General features: G+C 43.6%; 3 protein-coding genes across 3 annotated transcripts in view; 1 reads left to right on the top strand and 2 right to left on the bottom strand.

The window, feature by feature from the left end:
- Positions 1-862: 862 nt before the first annotated feature.
- On the bottom strand, positions 863-1,843 carry LOC6553020 (larval cuticle protein A3A). The gene is made up of 2 exons (XM_001979075.3): positions 1,739-1,843; positions 863-1,662 (listed from the first exon to the last, which is right to left on the bottom strand). The coding sequence occupies exons 1-2, from the start codon at positions 1,748-1,750 to the stop codon at positions 982-984; spliced, it is 693 nt and encodes a 230-aa protein (XP_001979111.1). The 5' UTR covers positions 1,751-1,843; the 3' UTR covers positions 863-981.
- Positions 1,844-3,059: 1,216 nt separating this feature from the next.
- Positions 3,060-3,948, top strand: LOC6553021 (larval cuticle protein A3A). The gene is made up of 2 exons (XM_001979076.2): positions 3,060-3,166; positions 3,222-3,948. The coding sequence occupies exons 1-2, from the start codon at positions 3,155-3,157 to the stop codon at positions 3,870-3,872; spliced, it is 663 nt and encodes a 220-aa protein (XP_001979112.1). The 5' UTR covers positions 3,060-3,154; the 3' UTR covers positions 3,873-3,948.
- A 2,073-nt stretch (positions 3,949-6,021) lies between these two features.
- LOC6553022 (homeotic protein proboscipedia) overlaps positions 6,022-15,543 on the bottom strand; it is a 31,498-nt gene continuing 21,976 nt past the window's right edge. Inside the window, exons 3-10 of the mRNA XM_026976128.1 lie at positions 10,552-10,709; positions 10,269-10,377; positions 9,682-9,693; positions 9,287-9,418; positions 9,062-9,231; positions 8,644-8,778; positions 8,003-8,190; positions 6,022-6,934 (exon numbers count right to left, since the gene is read on the bottom strand). Of these exons, the coding sequence (XP_026831929.1) occupies positions 6,487-6,934; positions 8,003-8,190; positions 8,644-8,778; positions 9,062-9,231; positions 9,287-9,418; positions 9,682-9,693; positions 10,269-10,377; positions 10,552-10,709 (1,352 nt within the window). The 3' untranslated portion in view covers positions 6,022-6,486. The remainder of the gene's footprint in view (positions 6,935-8,002; positions 8,191-8,643; positions 8,779-9,061; positions 9,232-9,286; positions 9,419-9,681; positions 9,694-10,268; positions 10,378-10,551; positions 10,710-15,543) is intronic.

Here is a 15,543-nt window from a genome sequence, read left to right as displayed (position 1 = left end):
TGACGATGGTTAAGTTGAGAAGGGTTTAGGCTGCGTATCGACGACCCGAAGCACCCAAAATCAGAAATCTTCCACTTGATTAGTCGGACTTCGGCTGCAAGAAAGGGTGATGTCCAAGGAAGCAGTTGGCTCGCTGAGATTACACTCGAAGTCTGACCTTGGAGGGCCCCTTCTGCACTCTGAGCCCTGAACTCAGAATCGTTCTTTAGAAAAAACAACAGGTGCACGCTGCCTAGCTCCCCTAAAGATTCATAGCAGTTGTGGGAAAACCCAGCCTCAAACTAGAAAGAGTCCGAATTTAAGTTCTCAGCTCCCCCGATGAGTGGTAGAGCCATTTATCACCCGGCAAGTAAAGTCATGACCCCATAATTTCCGTTTTATATTACAAAAATCAACAACAAAGGGATTCTCCTTGCATTGCGGTGGACGAGTCCTTGCATTTAAATGGAAATGACCGACACAAAGCCCAGAAATTTGTCTGCCCTTCAGACAGACAGGGCATCGGGATCGGGCTCGGACTCGGGCTCGGGATCAGGATCAAGATCCGCATTCGTAACGAAATCATCAAGCAAGCCAACGCAGTTCGTTGCCCCTGGCAGCATCCCTGAAGGATCGCTAAACAAAAGTCCAGACTGCACCACCAGAAGCACCACAGGAATTTCATTGCCCTAAGACTGCAGCAATCCTTCGGCGAGGCTGGCTCCTACGATGTCTGTGAACTTTCGCACACTGAGAGCAAAACTCGTTATGAAAACAAGCACATAAATAATGCAAACCAGAACAGGACAATGTGAACGACCTCTGAGAGTCCTTTGCCTGGAATCTACTTATTCAGAATAAGCAACTCAAAACACTCTTGCTCTTCGTGATATATGTCTACATACTGGTATGCATTTTTTTATTGGTGCTGTCAATAAATAAATGAACAGTAATAATAAAGCCAACAATTCTATCTATGTACAGCGTCGATTTCCGCAGGATCTAGTGGTGGTAGGCGACAGCGGGAGCCGAGTACGAGGTATAGGTGGCAGCTGGGGCGGCATAGTGGGTGGGAGCAGCATAGGTGGCATACGCAGCTGGGGCAGCATAGTGAGCCACTGGGGCCACAGCCTTGACCACAGCAGGGGCACCGTAGTGGACAACTGGAGCCACGGTCTTGACCACAGCGGGAGCAGCGTAGTGGGCAACCGGAGCCACGGTCTTGACCACAGCGGGAGCAGCGTAGTGGGCGACAGCAGGGGCGGCGTAGTGGGCAACGGGAGCGGCGACGGTCTTCACAACTGGAGCAACGGCGACGGCCTTGACCAGGGGCTCACGGTTCACGACGGCGTTGAATCCGTTGATGGGGTCGGCGGTGTACTGGACGGTCCTCTTGTAGCCGTCGGCGTCGATCAGGGAGTACTCTCCGCGGACCACGTCTCCATCGCGCTCCTCCACCTGTGCCTTGTTGTCGCCGGTCAGCTTGTCATCGACTCCGTAGGAGAAGCGGTACTGGGGGTGGGGGTCGTATTCCTCGGCGGCCTTGACCACGACCTTCTGGGCGACGGCCACGGGGGCGTGGGCGTAGGTGGCCACCGCTGGGGCAGCATGGTACACCTGTGGAGCGGCGATGGGGGCATAGCCGGCGCTGGCCACGGCGACGAAGGCGAGGGCGAAGACGAACTGAATAAAAAAGCGTTAGATCTCGAACCAAAACGTCGTATCCAGTTGATCCCGGATTTGCATCGAGATGACTCACCTTGAAGGCCATGTTACTAGGAGTGCTGATTGGTAGTTCTTTACAGAAGTGAACTGGATCTGCGAATGATACTTTTCTGTGTCCGATCGACAACTTTTATAGTAAGCCAAGCTGCCAGCTCTGCTCTGCTTTGGCCCAATACGCCGACAGCAATCGTTATTTTCGCGGTGACAGCGAAATATATTAAATGCTTCTCGACTGCGGCTGTTGTGGGGCAATAACTTGTACTTCCTGTTCGTGGCGCTAAGCTCTGTGGGTGTGCAAACACTTTTGGCTACAGATTCTAGCCCGTCAGCACCGAAAGAGTGAAAGATCTTTGGGGAAAGGTTTGCTTTATACCGAAGGGATTGGCCGGTCCCAATGCGTGGGTAATTTCTTTGTTATATAACGCTGCATATGATCGTTTTAAGAAGATATACTGATTACGTATTTTATTCTTGCAGAACACATCGCAAGTTTTTATTATCTTGTTCTGAGATTTTCGTATTCTCGGAGTTAACTTTGTAATCTGCTTAAGGTTTTTCGAATATTCCTAGGATAAAATGATAATTATACGAACGGATTTGTAATCTTTTATATGTTATGTAACTTTGAAAGGGTTCTGTACATTCTCTTAGAAAGTTGAATGAATGTAACTGAGCTGGATATGAAATTTATCTTGTTAAAAAATATTAGCGATTTTCAAATTGATTGTAATTGCTGAAAAACCCGATTGGAAACCTAAATTGCTAAATAAATATAACAATTATAACACTATTTTGCTCTATGTTGTGCTAATGGATATGGGCTAGTATCCAATAGAATTACAAGCATAACTACATCTAAATACCCAAAATTCTATTATACACTCAATTAATAAATTATGGGGTGCTTGGCATGAAAGCTAAAAATATATTACTAAATGCATTATTTCTTTACATGTTGTATATTGAAAATTGCTGCTTCATGCCGTATGTACGCCTTTTTGCGGAGTCTTTGAGAATCAAGGCCACCCATCTGACATCCACGATCCCATCCTTTAAAGATCTTGGATTATCGAAACGCTATTAGCAGATGCACTCCCCTCCCAGCCACCAATTTTAACGTGGGCACCTGGCAGAAGGGAAATCCCGCGCGAATCCGACGAATCCTTTCTAAATAATTGGACTGCACTTCGCATTCGCCAATCCCTTCTCCTCGCTCGGTTATCTGCCGGCGTCTCTGTCGACTTTGCCGCTGACTTCGCTGAGCGGTGACTTCGCGCTAATTTGGAGCATGATATTCAGAAGGCCAAGTGTAGACACCTTGCCTCACCTGAGCAGAAACTGCAAGCGTGGGCTATAAAACCGCTGGCCGGCCAGAAACCGTATCATTCAGCCCTCAGCATCGTTTCTGCAAAGAACTAACCCACAAATCCAACCCACAATACCACATAAAATGGCATTCAAGGTGAGTCCTGTGGCATCCTACCAAAACCCGCTCCTCTAACGAATATGTTCCCCAGTTCGTCTTCGCCCTCGCCTTCGTCGCCGTGGCCAGCGCCGGTTATGCCCCCATCGCCGCTCCCCAGGTGTACCATGCTGCCCCAGCGGTGGCCACCTACGCCCACGCCCCCGTGGCCGTCGCCCAGAAGGTCGTGGTCAAGGCCGCCGAGGAATACGACCCCCACCCCCAGTACCGCTTCTCCTACGGAGTCGATGACAAGCTGACCGGCGACAACAAGGCACAGGTGGAGGAGCGCGATGGAGACGTGGTCCGCGGAGAGTACTCCCTGATCGACGCCGACGGCTACAAGAGGACCGTCCAGTACACCGCCGACCCCATCAACGGATTCAACGCCGTCGTGAACCGTGAGCCCCTGGTCAAGGCCGTCGCCGTTGCTCCAGTTGTGAAGACCGTCGCCGCTCCCGTTGCCCACTACGCCGCCCCTGCTGTCGCCCACTACGCTGCTCCCGCTGTGGTCAAGACCGTGGCTCCAGTTGCCCACTACGCTGCTCCCGCTGTGGTCAAGAGCGTGGCTCCCGTTGTCCACTACGGTGCTCCCGCTGTGGTCAAGGCTGTGGCCCCAGTGGCTCACTATGCTGCCCCAGCTGCGTATGCCACCTATGCTGCTCCCACCCACTATGCCGCCCCCGCTGTTGCCTACCACCACTAAGAACTGCCATTCCCATTGCCCAGCCCTTTATTGTTATAGTTTTACGAGCGACTACTAAATATAAACGTAAATTTGACATTTTAAAAGTGTAGTGCACTGTGTCCGTCCTTTAGGATTTGTATTTCCTGTGGCTCAATTCGATTCACGAGCCAATACAATTTAATTACTTTAGCTTCGTGAGGGCTCAATTAGAGTGGCTGTGTGGCCAATTAATTGAAGTTAGCTGCGACATTGAAATTCCTAACTTTGAGTCTTAAAGTCAAATTGGATTTTTTGTTTCACTCGTTCCATTCCATTGAGAGATCTATTTGTTACACTCGAATGATTCGATTCGGGTCTGGACGTTGGCCAAACCTATCAGCGAATAATAAATCATATCAGATCGCTGTGAAATATGCATGTGTGCTTATAAAAGTGAGTTACGGATATATGACATAAACGATTTTATCGTTTGCCCCATTTTAATACGATTTTGCTAAACGGAACTTCAGTGACCGGCTTTCCCCTTCCACATTTTGATTGTACATATCTCCATTAATTTTCTCCTAATAAAGCAAAAGAGTAGAGGGCACTGCAAATTTAAGTGCGTCGAGGCCAGAGTCATGGCGTACAGAAATATTACACTAACTATTCCTTTTGAATAATCCTATTTAGAATATTTGCATAAAAATTGATGGTGCGTTCTCTTTAATTCTCTATGAAACTTGCTATGATTGTGGTCCAGAAATTATTAAATTTCAAATTTTCAAAGCAAAAACAAACAGCTTAGATTTGGAAATGACTTTTTTCACGTTCAACAATTCTCAATCGTATATTGAAGATATATAATATATCTTCTATTTAATAGATGTACACATCGATTTTTTGACTGCTGAGAGGCCTTTATAAGAACCTTTAGAAGAACCTTTATAAATAATACTTTCATTTGTATGAGGTTTTTCAAAACCGTTTTTATAATACACATTTATACTATCAATGTTCCAATGTCGCATCGAGTTTGTCGATTCCTGATCTTTGTGGAATACTTTAGTTAAAGTATTTCCAAGCAAATTTTAATCGGACACTGAGGACTTTCAAACGGCTTACTAGATTTTGACTGAATAATTCTTACCGCAATAAACAAGCCTACACCATGTGATCAGAAACACAAATTGAAAATGAAAAGACGTTTCTTTTTAAAAGCACAATTTGAAAAAAGGTTTGCAACTTGGGTAAAAATTGTGGGAGCCTTGGATACAACATTTTGTAAAATGTATGTATAGGTCATGTAGAAATATTTGACAGCTCAAGAAGGCTAAAAAAGTAACAGAAACATTAGCGCCTGTCTGAAATGTTAATGTAATGTTAATAAAAGTTGTAATGTGGTAAAGTTATTATTCAGAAAAACGCGGATTCTGTCTAAATGCAACCATTTTATACGACCATTTATCAAATAGTCAAATACTTTACTCGAAGTATATAACCGGTTAAGATGCTCACCAGGAAAACACTAGAAACAATGCTAGGGGTTTAAATTTCAATACAGTGGGATAAGTTGCTGTAGGGAGTATGCGTGAAGTATTTCCCTCTTGGCTTCTCTAATTTTTAATTACAGTAACTACAGTAATTTAAGCTTGAAGGTTTGATAATGACCTAAAAGGATGAGCTTGCCATATATGTATGTTTTTGGAAAATATGATAAACTAAAACAATAATAATAATGATAACAGTTTTAGATTGTATGCATTCCACAAACCACAAATGTGGTGAAGACCTATACGAACTATATAAACAATGTTTTCGAAAAAAATCATCATCTAGAGAAATGTCAAGACTTACCGACTTACTATTACTTTAAGAGCTGTAACTAAGTCTAGGATTTAATTATTAATAAGATACTCGCTAAAGCGCAAAGCATTAAGAGGGCTTGAAATTCATTTCGAAACCGCATTTTCGTTATCCCCATGTCGGCTTTAGTATTTTGTAAGATATTTTTATTCTGAAAGTTTTTTGTCTTAATTAGCTTTTATTCTTTCTCCTTACAAAGATATCTATTCCATTATTTTTTAAGTCATATTTATAATATATATTTGTTTACTATTATGGAAAAATTTAGATCAACGAACATGACAAACATCCAAATAATTGAGAGTGCTTTAAGATTCTAAATTAAATTTTTTCATTAAGACATTGCACTTGGACTGAGAGCGATCCAAACATTTAGTTATAATTTTACATTCGGTTTATTGACAGTTTGTTTACGTTTTTGATTAAAGCTACTTCAGATATATACAAAACCCAGTTCATCAAAGACAATTCGGTAATTTATATTCATTGATGTAGACTTCTGCGAAAGCCGTTCAATTTTTCTAACTATTTACAATTTTGTTGTCTGTTCTGTAGTTCTAAATGGAATTTTAAGATAGAGCATCATTTGACTTGAAGCCAATAGAAAATCAGGACAGTTTGGATTTGATTAGACTAAAAAGAGGAATAGCTTATTATGTACAGATATGTGCTAAGGACAAAGTGCTTACGACGCTACGACACTGAATAGAATTACAAGACTCACGCCCACGCGTCGAATTAGGCTAGCAAATATTTACACAGGCCTCTGGCTCGGTTCCTACATGAACTAACTGAGTTGGTAGTACTCGGGCGCAAAGTCGTTGGCCAGGTTGCTCAGAAAGTTGAAGTCCGAGCTATTGGAGTTCTCCAGCCCACTGATCGCCGCGGTCCCAGCTGCAGTGCTTCCGTTGTTCCCGAATCCCTGGCCCTGACCAGTCGGTCCCCCATTGATGGCGAATCCGTGGATGTGCGAGGGTGGCGGTCCGACTCCCACTCCTCCGGGAATCGCCGCAGAATTGTGGTGGGCGTGGATGTGTGCATGCGCCTGAGCCGGCACCTGCACGTGGTGGGGATGGTGTCCATGGCCGTGGGCGGCCGGAACAGGAGGTTGCTGACCCGCCTCGTAGTACCCACCACTGCTGCCGGCGGCCCCAAAGCTGTTGTAGCCCTCGCAGTTCTCCATCTGCAGCCCTAGAGCACTATATGTCTCCCCAGTTCCCAGGTGGTGCATGTGCCTGTGGAGCGAAAAAGGAGCAAGGATCAGAACTCGAGGTGAAAACGGCAGACGTGCAGGGTATGGCCTAAAGTATTTACCTTTTAGATAACGGAAACAAAATAAAATACAGCTAGGACACATTCTTATTGATAGCTTTTAAAATTAAGCCTTTCTTGTATGACCTGTCTATTAACATTGTTACATTTTTTGGTTTGATTTTAAATGATAAAAAACCAGAAGACCAGCCTGCTGCAGCTTATAATAATAGACACTACGTTCTTGATAGCCAAATAATCTAGTATTAGACGCAGATTTTCGCGAGGGCGGTTGCAGCTGACAGGAGCTAGGTGTTATGTCACCCGGCGCAAGTGGTTTGTGCTTCGGCTAACGCATGCCGAAGCTCAGAACCATGTCGGGCTTTGTATTGGCTACTATAGCAGTGCTGGAAAGTGTTTTAGTTTCCTGATGGTTGAGAAAAAACCATGTTAGGACCAAGAAACTGGAGAAACTAAAATATTTTGCCAAGTAAATAAAAAAATAATTATTTAAATATTATTTAAAATAATAATTACGCTTTGCATGCGTACGAACATTAAATATAAGAAGGGTCTTTAACAATTCTACCTAAGCCTTTAAAAATATTTGACTTATGATAAAATTATGTTATTCTTTTTGTCTCGTATGGTAAATTTTAGAAACTTAAATATCAAAAAAAAAAATTTTACCGCCAACAAATCCATTTTACTGAGGTCTAATTGGTTAACACGCAAAAGATTCCAAAATTGATCATTAAAATTGGAAAAGATTGGATTCAAAATTACGTGGTAGGGAATACGGAACCAACTAGTACTTGAAGTATTCGATTTCCGACTGGGAACGTAAGCGTAAATGTCATTGCATTTGCGTCGAATTCAGGTGTTTTTAGGATATTACAAAATAGTTAAAGTTAAACATTGACAGATCTATGAAAACGCATGGATAAAACTTGCGTTTCTCCTTAGCTTAACTAATTGAAATTACAGAGATGGAGGCACTAAATCCACATGCAATTAATACCAGACATTGTGATTGATATCTTGCTACTCACTGGTGGTTAATCGCCGCTGGCTGGTGTGGCTGCTGCTGTTGGAAGACCACCGTTTGGTGCTGGTGAGCCTGCGCCTGTTGTTGAAAACTCATGTTGTCGTAGTAGGCGCCATTGTTGAAGTTGCTGGGTCCGTTGACTGGCGCCTCAAAGTCGGCTACATGGTTTTGGTGGTGCTGCTGCTGCTGGTGGTGCTGTGGGTGGTGGTGGTGCTGCTGCTGGTGGTTCAAGTACGCACTGCCGTTGGTGTCGTTGTAGTTGTAGTAGAACTGGTCGTTCTGCTGCTGCTGCTGACTGTTTTGGTGGAAATTGGCCGCACCTGGCTTGGGACTTAGGTACTCGCCGTGCAGCGTCTGCTGCTTGTTGTGCGGATTGTGGTGCGGTGAGGCGGCGAATTCGATGTCGTATTTGCCGTAGTAGTCCTGCGTCTGCTGCTGCGGCAGCTGCTGCTGTTGCGGGTGCAGTTGCTGCTGCTGCATATGCTGCTGCTGCTTGGGACTAGGATAATAGCCTGGAAAGTAGCCGCCAGCTGGGCCACCTCCACCTCCACCCCCGTTTCCATTTCCGTTTCCACTATTGCTGTCCGAAAGAGGCGTGGGCGTGGCAATGGCATTGGTGGCACTCTGAAAGCGTTTCTTGCCGACCGCCTTGCTGGTGGGTGCATTTCCGACGGCGGCGGCATCTGAATCCCGTCGAAAACTGACCAGACTGGGAGTGGAGTTTTCATAGCCAAAGGGCGACGCCTTCGACGAGGTGGATACCGCCTCCTTTTTGATGACCTGAAGTGCAGCATTAAAACAATTTGTCATGTACTTCAAAGATTAGTAAATCGTTAATATGCCAAATATATTTAACAGTTTAATTATACCGTTTTTTACGTAATATCTTAGAATTAGCAATTTTCTTAAAGATTGTTTATTCGATTGCTGCCAAGTAATAAAATTAAAACGAAATTCTTGAATCTTAAAATTCGCACTTAATTAAATTATTTGCAAAAATATAATCTATTCTATAACCCTTAAGTTTGTCAAACAACTGGCGCACTATAGGTGACTGACTCACCTGACCATCGTCTTTCTTCTTCACCTTGATGGGGCTCTCCTCAATGTCCTCATCGAGGCTCACACTAGATGCCACACTGGAGTCGGCGCTGATCACATTTGAGGCGGATACGGTGGTGCTGCCCATCAGGTTCGAGGAGATGCCCGTTTCCAGGGACGAGTTTGGAGTCACTGGGTATGTCAAAAATATCGTAGACATGTTACCACATTCTTTAATAAAACTTACGGCTTCCAGCACTTGGGTTGTTGTTGGTTGCGCTCGGCGTGTTGTTGTTGTGTCCACGGGAATTTGACGTGGAATCGGGTATATCATCGGAGGGCAGTTCGCAGCCTTGACACGATTTCTTTGAATTGGAGTCTGCATTTCACGGAAAGATAGGATGAAGGCAAATCAGTAGGTATATGGCCAGGAATATTGATGATTTGTTTTCGTAAGTGGGAGACCTAGAGGAGAGCGGAGGGTCGAGAACCAACTCGGAACTCTCACGCGAAAGGGGTTAGCACGTCGAGGGCCGCCCTGCCAAAAGTCGTTCCATCCCATCCCATGCTCTGACAATGATTGATAAGCTACACCATCTCTTACTTCAGCGTAAAAGCCTCAGAAACGAAACCTTGCAAAACCGAAAAGTAAAAGTGGAACAACTTGTTGGCAAGAGCGAGTTAAAATTTTGGTACAGTTTTCTTTGCTTTCTGAATCCTTTTAGGGTATACGAATCGAAAACATTTTATTTGATATTCAGCTGCAAGTGTTTGTGCTGAGTATTTCGCAATAAATAGTCAGAATAAATGGTCAGAATAATTTTACATAAAAGATGAAATAGAAATGGGACAATAACATACGCATTCTTAAGCTACACCCCGTTTTGAAGAATATCTTCAAGGTTATCAGTGTAACTGCTAGCACTGATAAATATCTCCAAAATATCTTCAAGGTTATCAGAGTAACTGCTAGCACTGGTAAATATCTCCAAAATGTTAACAAATTTATTGACGCTGTATAAATACCGCCAATGCACTTTGCTTTCATATTCAATAATATTTTATGTTGTGTTTTATAATTAATGCTTAACATTGCGAACAGGCTAAACAGCACATTTTACAATTGTCAATAAAGCGCCTTTTAAATGTAAAAGTAATGTATGTAATAAACCCCTTTTAAATGTAATTACACAACCAATCATGTACATATGTGCTTTACTTACTACTATCGGACTGATCATCGTCACCTTTGAGGCTGTCCTTGTTGTCCTCGTCGTCGGTTTTCGAGAGCGTTTGCCTCTTGTGCTTCATGCGGCGGTTTTGGAACCAAACTTTTACCTGCAACAGAGATGGGATTAGTTTGAGTTCCGTCCAGGTGTGTGCAATTAAAAGTGGCAAAATGGGGGAAGGAGCAGCGAGAACTACTGGCAGTGAGCAATTTGTCAGCGGAGTAATGGAATTCCGCTGCCGTGTGCGAATGCAGCGGAATAAATTGCATTGCGGAGCACTCACCTGCCGCTCCGTAAGGTCCAGGCTGGCTGCTATCTCGATCCTCCTTGGGCGGCATAAATATTTATTGAAATGGAATTCCTTTTCCAGCTCCAGCAACTGGGTATTGGTGTACGCGGTGCGGAGTCGTCGGGGCAGGCCGTTTTCTGGAACGAATTCAGCTGCAATTGAGAAATTGCATTTTGTTCGTTTGAGACTTGCGGAGTGAATGTGAATTTTTTTCAATTTTTTGTATTTCTTCTTCGACGTTTCCCACCAACATGTCCCCGTGTGGGCGTGGCCACGGTACATGCGTCAACAAATTGCATTCGCCGTGAGACCCGGCTTCAAGGATTCCACATCTCTATCTCCGCCCGTAATCAATCCATCAGCTCGTCAGAGGGCATAACTAATTCAGCGAAACTCGCCCAACTAGATAAGAAAACTTTCAGCGTTCTCCAGCAATCCTGCCGAAAAGTGCAGCTGATGCCGCGCCGTAAGTCGCTCTTCTCGAGCGTTTTTCCTTCGCCGCTGAGTCGCGACACCGCAGCTCGAGCGTTAAGTAATTAACAAAAATCTAATCAATCAATCAGTGAGGCAAAGACGTGCCCACAGCAGGGCTCTCAAGTGGTTCGGCTACCAAACGGAAGCCTCAGCCAGCAGCTTCGGTGGAAAGTACATAGCTCCCAGGGGGAGCGTGAAAAACTTAATTTGAATAGCAGAGGGAAATATATTTTTATTCTTTGACAAACCAGGTCTTCATCAAATGGAAAATCTTTCGCTCTTGAATGTGTATAATATTAGTTAAATGAACCCCAGAACAGTATTGCTAAATTCTTATATGCCCAACATTTTGTAAGCTTTAACATATCTCAATTGTTAATATGTTTAAGGTTACTGGGAGGTGCACAAACAGTTCAAATCAGATGTCGCTTCCTATATACATATGAATATAAGTCATAAGCAAACATTAATAGCAAACAATTTTGCCATTTGTATGATCTTGTTTATATATTTTAAAAGATGTCCTTAAGTTAAAGCTAACTCCGTTAATTTCGAAATCAAACGGGCCTAAAAGATGAGCCTAAGCCACTATACGAGTAAAACTTACCTAAAAACAGAATATTCTGCCATATAGAGCGAGATATAAAATCCTTACCGCTTAACATCTCTAATGATAGGGATCAGTAAACTGCTGGGACATCAACTCAGCGAAAATAAATTTTCCCCAAATAAAACTCGCATTGAGTAGTAAAGAAATGCGCATATCATTTTAGGAAACAGGACATTTTGCTACCTTTCCCGCAGTTCAACTTGTGCCACCTTATTTGCATTGATGCGATTGCAAAATATTTTTGTATTCTTTCGCCACCTGCCTTTTGGCAACAAGCACAACGTTTCCAGCTGAACGGGCTGCGTAAACAGAGTCTCAATAGCGGCAAATGGCGAAAGGAACAGGATCCTGGCAGGAGCAGGACGAGGAGCCAGACATAGACACTGATTGAATTACAGATGCGCGCCCGAGTTCCTTCATCAATACTCGCAGAGCGGATGCCATAAACACCACCTGGTGGGGCCCACACACACACACTTACACACAGGGATTCAGGCGAAGGGCCATTTCCCATTTCCCATTTCCCAGCCCCAAGTCGCATGTACTTGTGCGAAAAGTGCCCAGATACAGATACGGAATGAAAGCATAAATTTCGCACAAAAGTTGCACCCGAAAACTGTTTACGAGCGAACTGAAACTGGAGGCAGTGGCAGCCAACGGCAGCCAACGAAAACTGAAAAGTAAAGTGCACAAAAGCAGAAAATATGATTTCCTTTTTGGCGACGACAAGCAAAAAGATAATTTTCTAAACCCGAATCGGGCGGAGGGCGTGGCAGTGCCAGAGGGCGGTAGTCAGTAGTCAGAGGCGGAAGGCGGAAGGGGGGAGTGGGAAAGATGCTAGGCAGCCAAGTTGAGTGCAATTTCTGCAGCCTGGTCAAAATGGAATCCAACCAACCAACCGACCAACCAGCCAACCATCCAGCCCACATCGCCAACTCCCCAAATGACAGCTGCCTGGCTATGGCCTTTTCTAGGTGGCTTGGAAATTACAAAATGAATTTTGTTTTGTCATGGCCAGAGGGCTGGGGAGACATTGGAAATGTCATCAGCATGGATGAAATGCCGGAAAAGTCAGAATGGAAACTTATCAGCAAACTACGAGCGAAGGATACTTTGCAGCTGCCTTTGGATTAGGTTACTTGGAGTGATGATTTTCGGTGGGAGGGCGAGAAGCTCCAAGTTTAATTCTCGCAATCATCACTTGGTATTATTTGCTCGTAAATCTACGCCCTGGTCTGCGAATAAAATAAATTTCTAAGGAAAGGAAACGCTCCTGATGATTTACAGCCCTGGGCATACACTTATTAACTGCTTCAACAGCATCATTTACATGTTAACACTTAAACGCACTCGTTGTCCACCAACAGGACCTTTCTTTCGCCACCTCTCCTGCTGAAGGACAGGATTTATGTTTATATTTCGGGTTAAACTAACCCACCAAAAACACAAGGCGGCACGGCAGGAAAGAGTTTGGTCAGGAGCGAAACATTTAACGCATTTGCCGCTCCTTTGGGCTGGAATTAAAATGAGCGTAAATTTTGCAACAATTGCACAAATGGTCAAAAGGCGCCAGGGATAGTCAAGTTTTTTGCTATAAATGCATATTATAATCAGTGCACAGAAAAAAATGTGTTATTTTCCATGAAAATTTATACCAATGCATATATTTCTGATACATAAAACCCATTTAATCATACATTCTAGAATTCTCGTGTATCCCCAAAGAATTTAATGCTTGTAGGCTAAGACGCTTCCTGATTTCCCATAAATTATTATAATTTAAATGCTATGTGTTTCAGAACATTTGTTCTTTTTAGTGTACCGTGCCCACCTCACCATCTAAATCATCCGCTCCCCACTCGCATGGCAGCGAATTTTCAGAATGAATGGTACACTCGTGGCTGTTTGCCTAGCGCTAACTACTCGTGAACACTTACGTAAGTAGTTGGGGAGGGGCGGAATTTTTTGGGCTCGACCATCTCGACCACTTGCACATGACCGCAGTCCATAAGGATGCACATTAAGGACATTTGTGGCCGGTCAACAAGGTGGACCCGTACCAGAGCATAAGCCCAGCCCGAGCCCGAGCTCGAACCCGAACCCGAACTCCAACCCGGACACCGGACTGACCAAAGGTGGCCACTGGCAAAAAATGACCTCAATTTATCTTGTAGGTTTTCGGTCGGTCTAGCCGGGGACGGGGAACTTTTGCCTTGACTTGGCCTTAAATTATGTGAGCGCTCTGCGGTTGAGCGGCAACGAGTTGGCTAAAACTTTAAAGGCCAGGCGATCCGCTCAAGTATCTGCAAGTGCCGAGGCGGATTCAATCAAAAATGGGGGGAGACACAATAAAAACTGGGAGACAATGGCGCGGCGGCTCAGTAGCTGAAAACTCCAAACGCCGAACGCCAAACGCTGATGCGCGATGCAGTAAAAATTCTCATTCAGCGGCACAAAAAGATACAGATACAGTCGGAGCAACAAATGCTGGACGTGGATGTGGATGTGGATGTAGATGTGTATGTCTTTTTGTTGCCGCGGGTGTGGGCCGACGAATGCGCAAAGAGCAGAACCATTAATCATTCCGGCCAAAGGAAGACAACAGCCAACAGACATCCGACGACGACGTCGTCTTTGGAGCAATGGAAAAAGTCAATTTCTCATGAAAACATTTTGTATCTGCATCCACTTGATATGCATTCAAACTAAACCAGCTCAGGCCAACTAAAAAGCGAGTACTCCATACAAATACGCATAGCTACATTTTGTTGCCTAAGAGCCAGAATGAACTTATGAGGGATATGGATATAGGATAACAAGCCCCGATCTGAGTGTCTTCAATCATTTAATTGTGAGACTGATTGACAGTTATGTGAAAAGTATAACAACACCATTCAGGGTGTCCTTTCCTCGGTCCTTTCCTTGGGATTAGTTTTAATTAGCGGACACGAAAGGGTTGAAAGGTGGGTGGTCCGAGATCAGACCGCAGAGGTCCCAAACCAAACCAAGCCGAGCATCGGTGGCCAGACAAACATTTCCGCTTTCTTTTCACTTTGCCCAACTTTACTTTAATGCCATTACCACCACCGACCAAAGCTGCCACAGCCGAAAGATAAATTAGAGAAATATATTTAATGACTTTTCATGACCAGCAAATGTCAACAATACGAACATTTACACAAACAGGGAAAACAAATTCAAAGAAGCTAAAGACTCAGGATTGTTGCCCAGGACAGAAGCTGAATGGGGACAGTGTATTGCTTCGCTGGAGGTGTGAAAATGTTTGATTAATGTTGATAATTTTACGATGATATTTTTACCTAATAGGTGGTAAGTTAGATCAGAGATCAAGGAAATAGTTTAAAGTCTAGCTTGGCTTGAATATTAATTTTGTAAGTCTAAGTATTAACCCTCGTGAATGGGGAAGTTTGAGAATATAATATAATAAAATTTGTTTCTAACTTCTGCAATTTGTTTGTTCATGCTATATATTTAATAGCATGGCATAATGTTTAATGGTTCTAATAAATCGTAAATACCATAGTACCATTCGAATTCAAATAAGTTTTTTAAATATAAAACCTTTGTCTATTTTAGTAGCTCGTATTTATTCGCATATTTTTTCCCCTTAGATATTGTATTAAAAACACATTAGGCTATGAAAAGCTGTAAAGGAAAATAGAAAATCAAACAATGATGACTATTTCCAGTCTTTTTGAAAATGTTTCTTGTTTGTTTTTAATTTCTCTTAATGATTTAACCAGCTTTTCTCACAATTTAAATTTGTTCGAATTGAATGGCATAGATGAGAGATGGCAGCCTGGGAAAAGAGAGTTTGGCTAAATACTTTAAAGCGGTTCAAATTGAAAAACTTTCATCGTGGCCCAGCGGTTTGTAAATAT

The sequence above is a fragment of the Drosophila erecta genome, unplaced genomic scaffold, assembly GCF_003286155.1.
Source record: "Drosophila erecta strain 14021-0224.00,06,07 unplaced genomic scaffold, DereRS2 tig00000000-arrow-pilon, whole genome shotgun sequence".
NCBI classification, from domain to species: domain Eukaryota; kingdom Metazoa; phylum Arthropoda; class Insecta; order Diptera; family Drosophilidae; genus Drosophila; species Drosophila erecta.
This window is presented reverse-complemented; position numbering and strand designations above follow the sequence as displayed.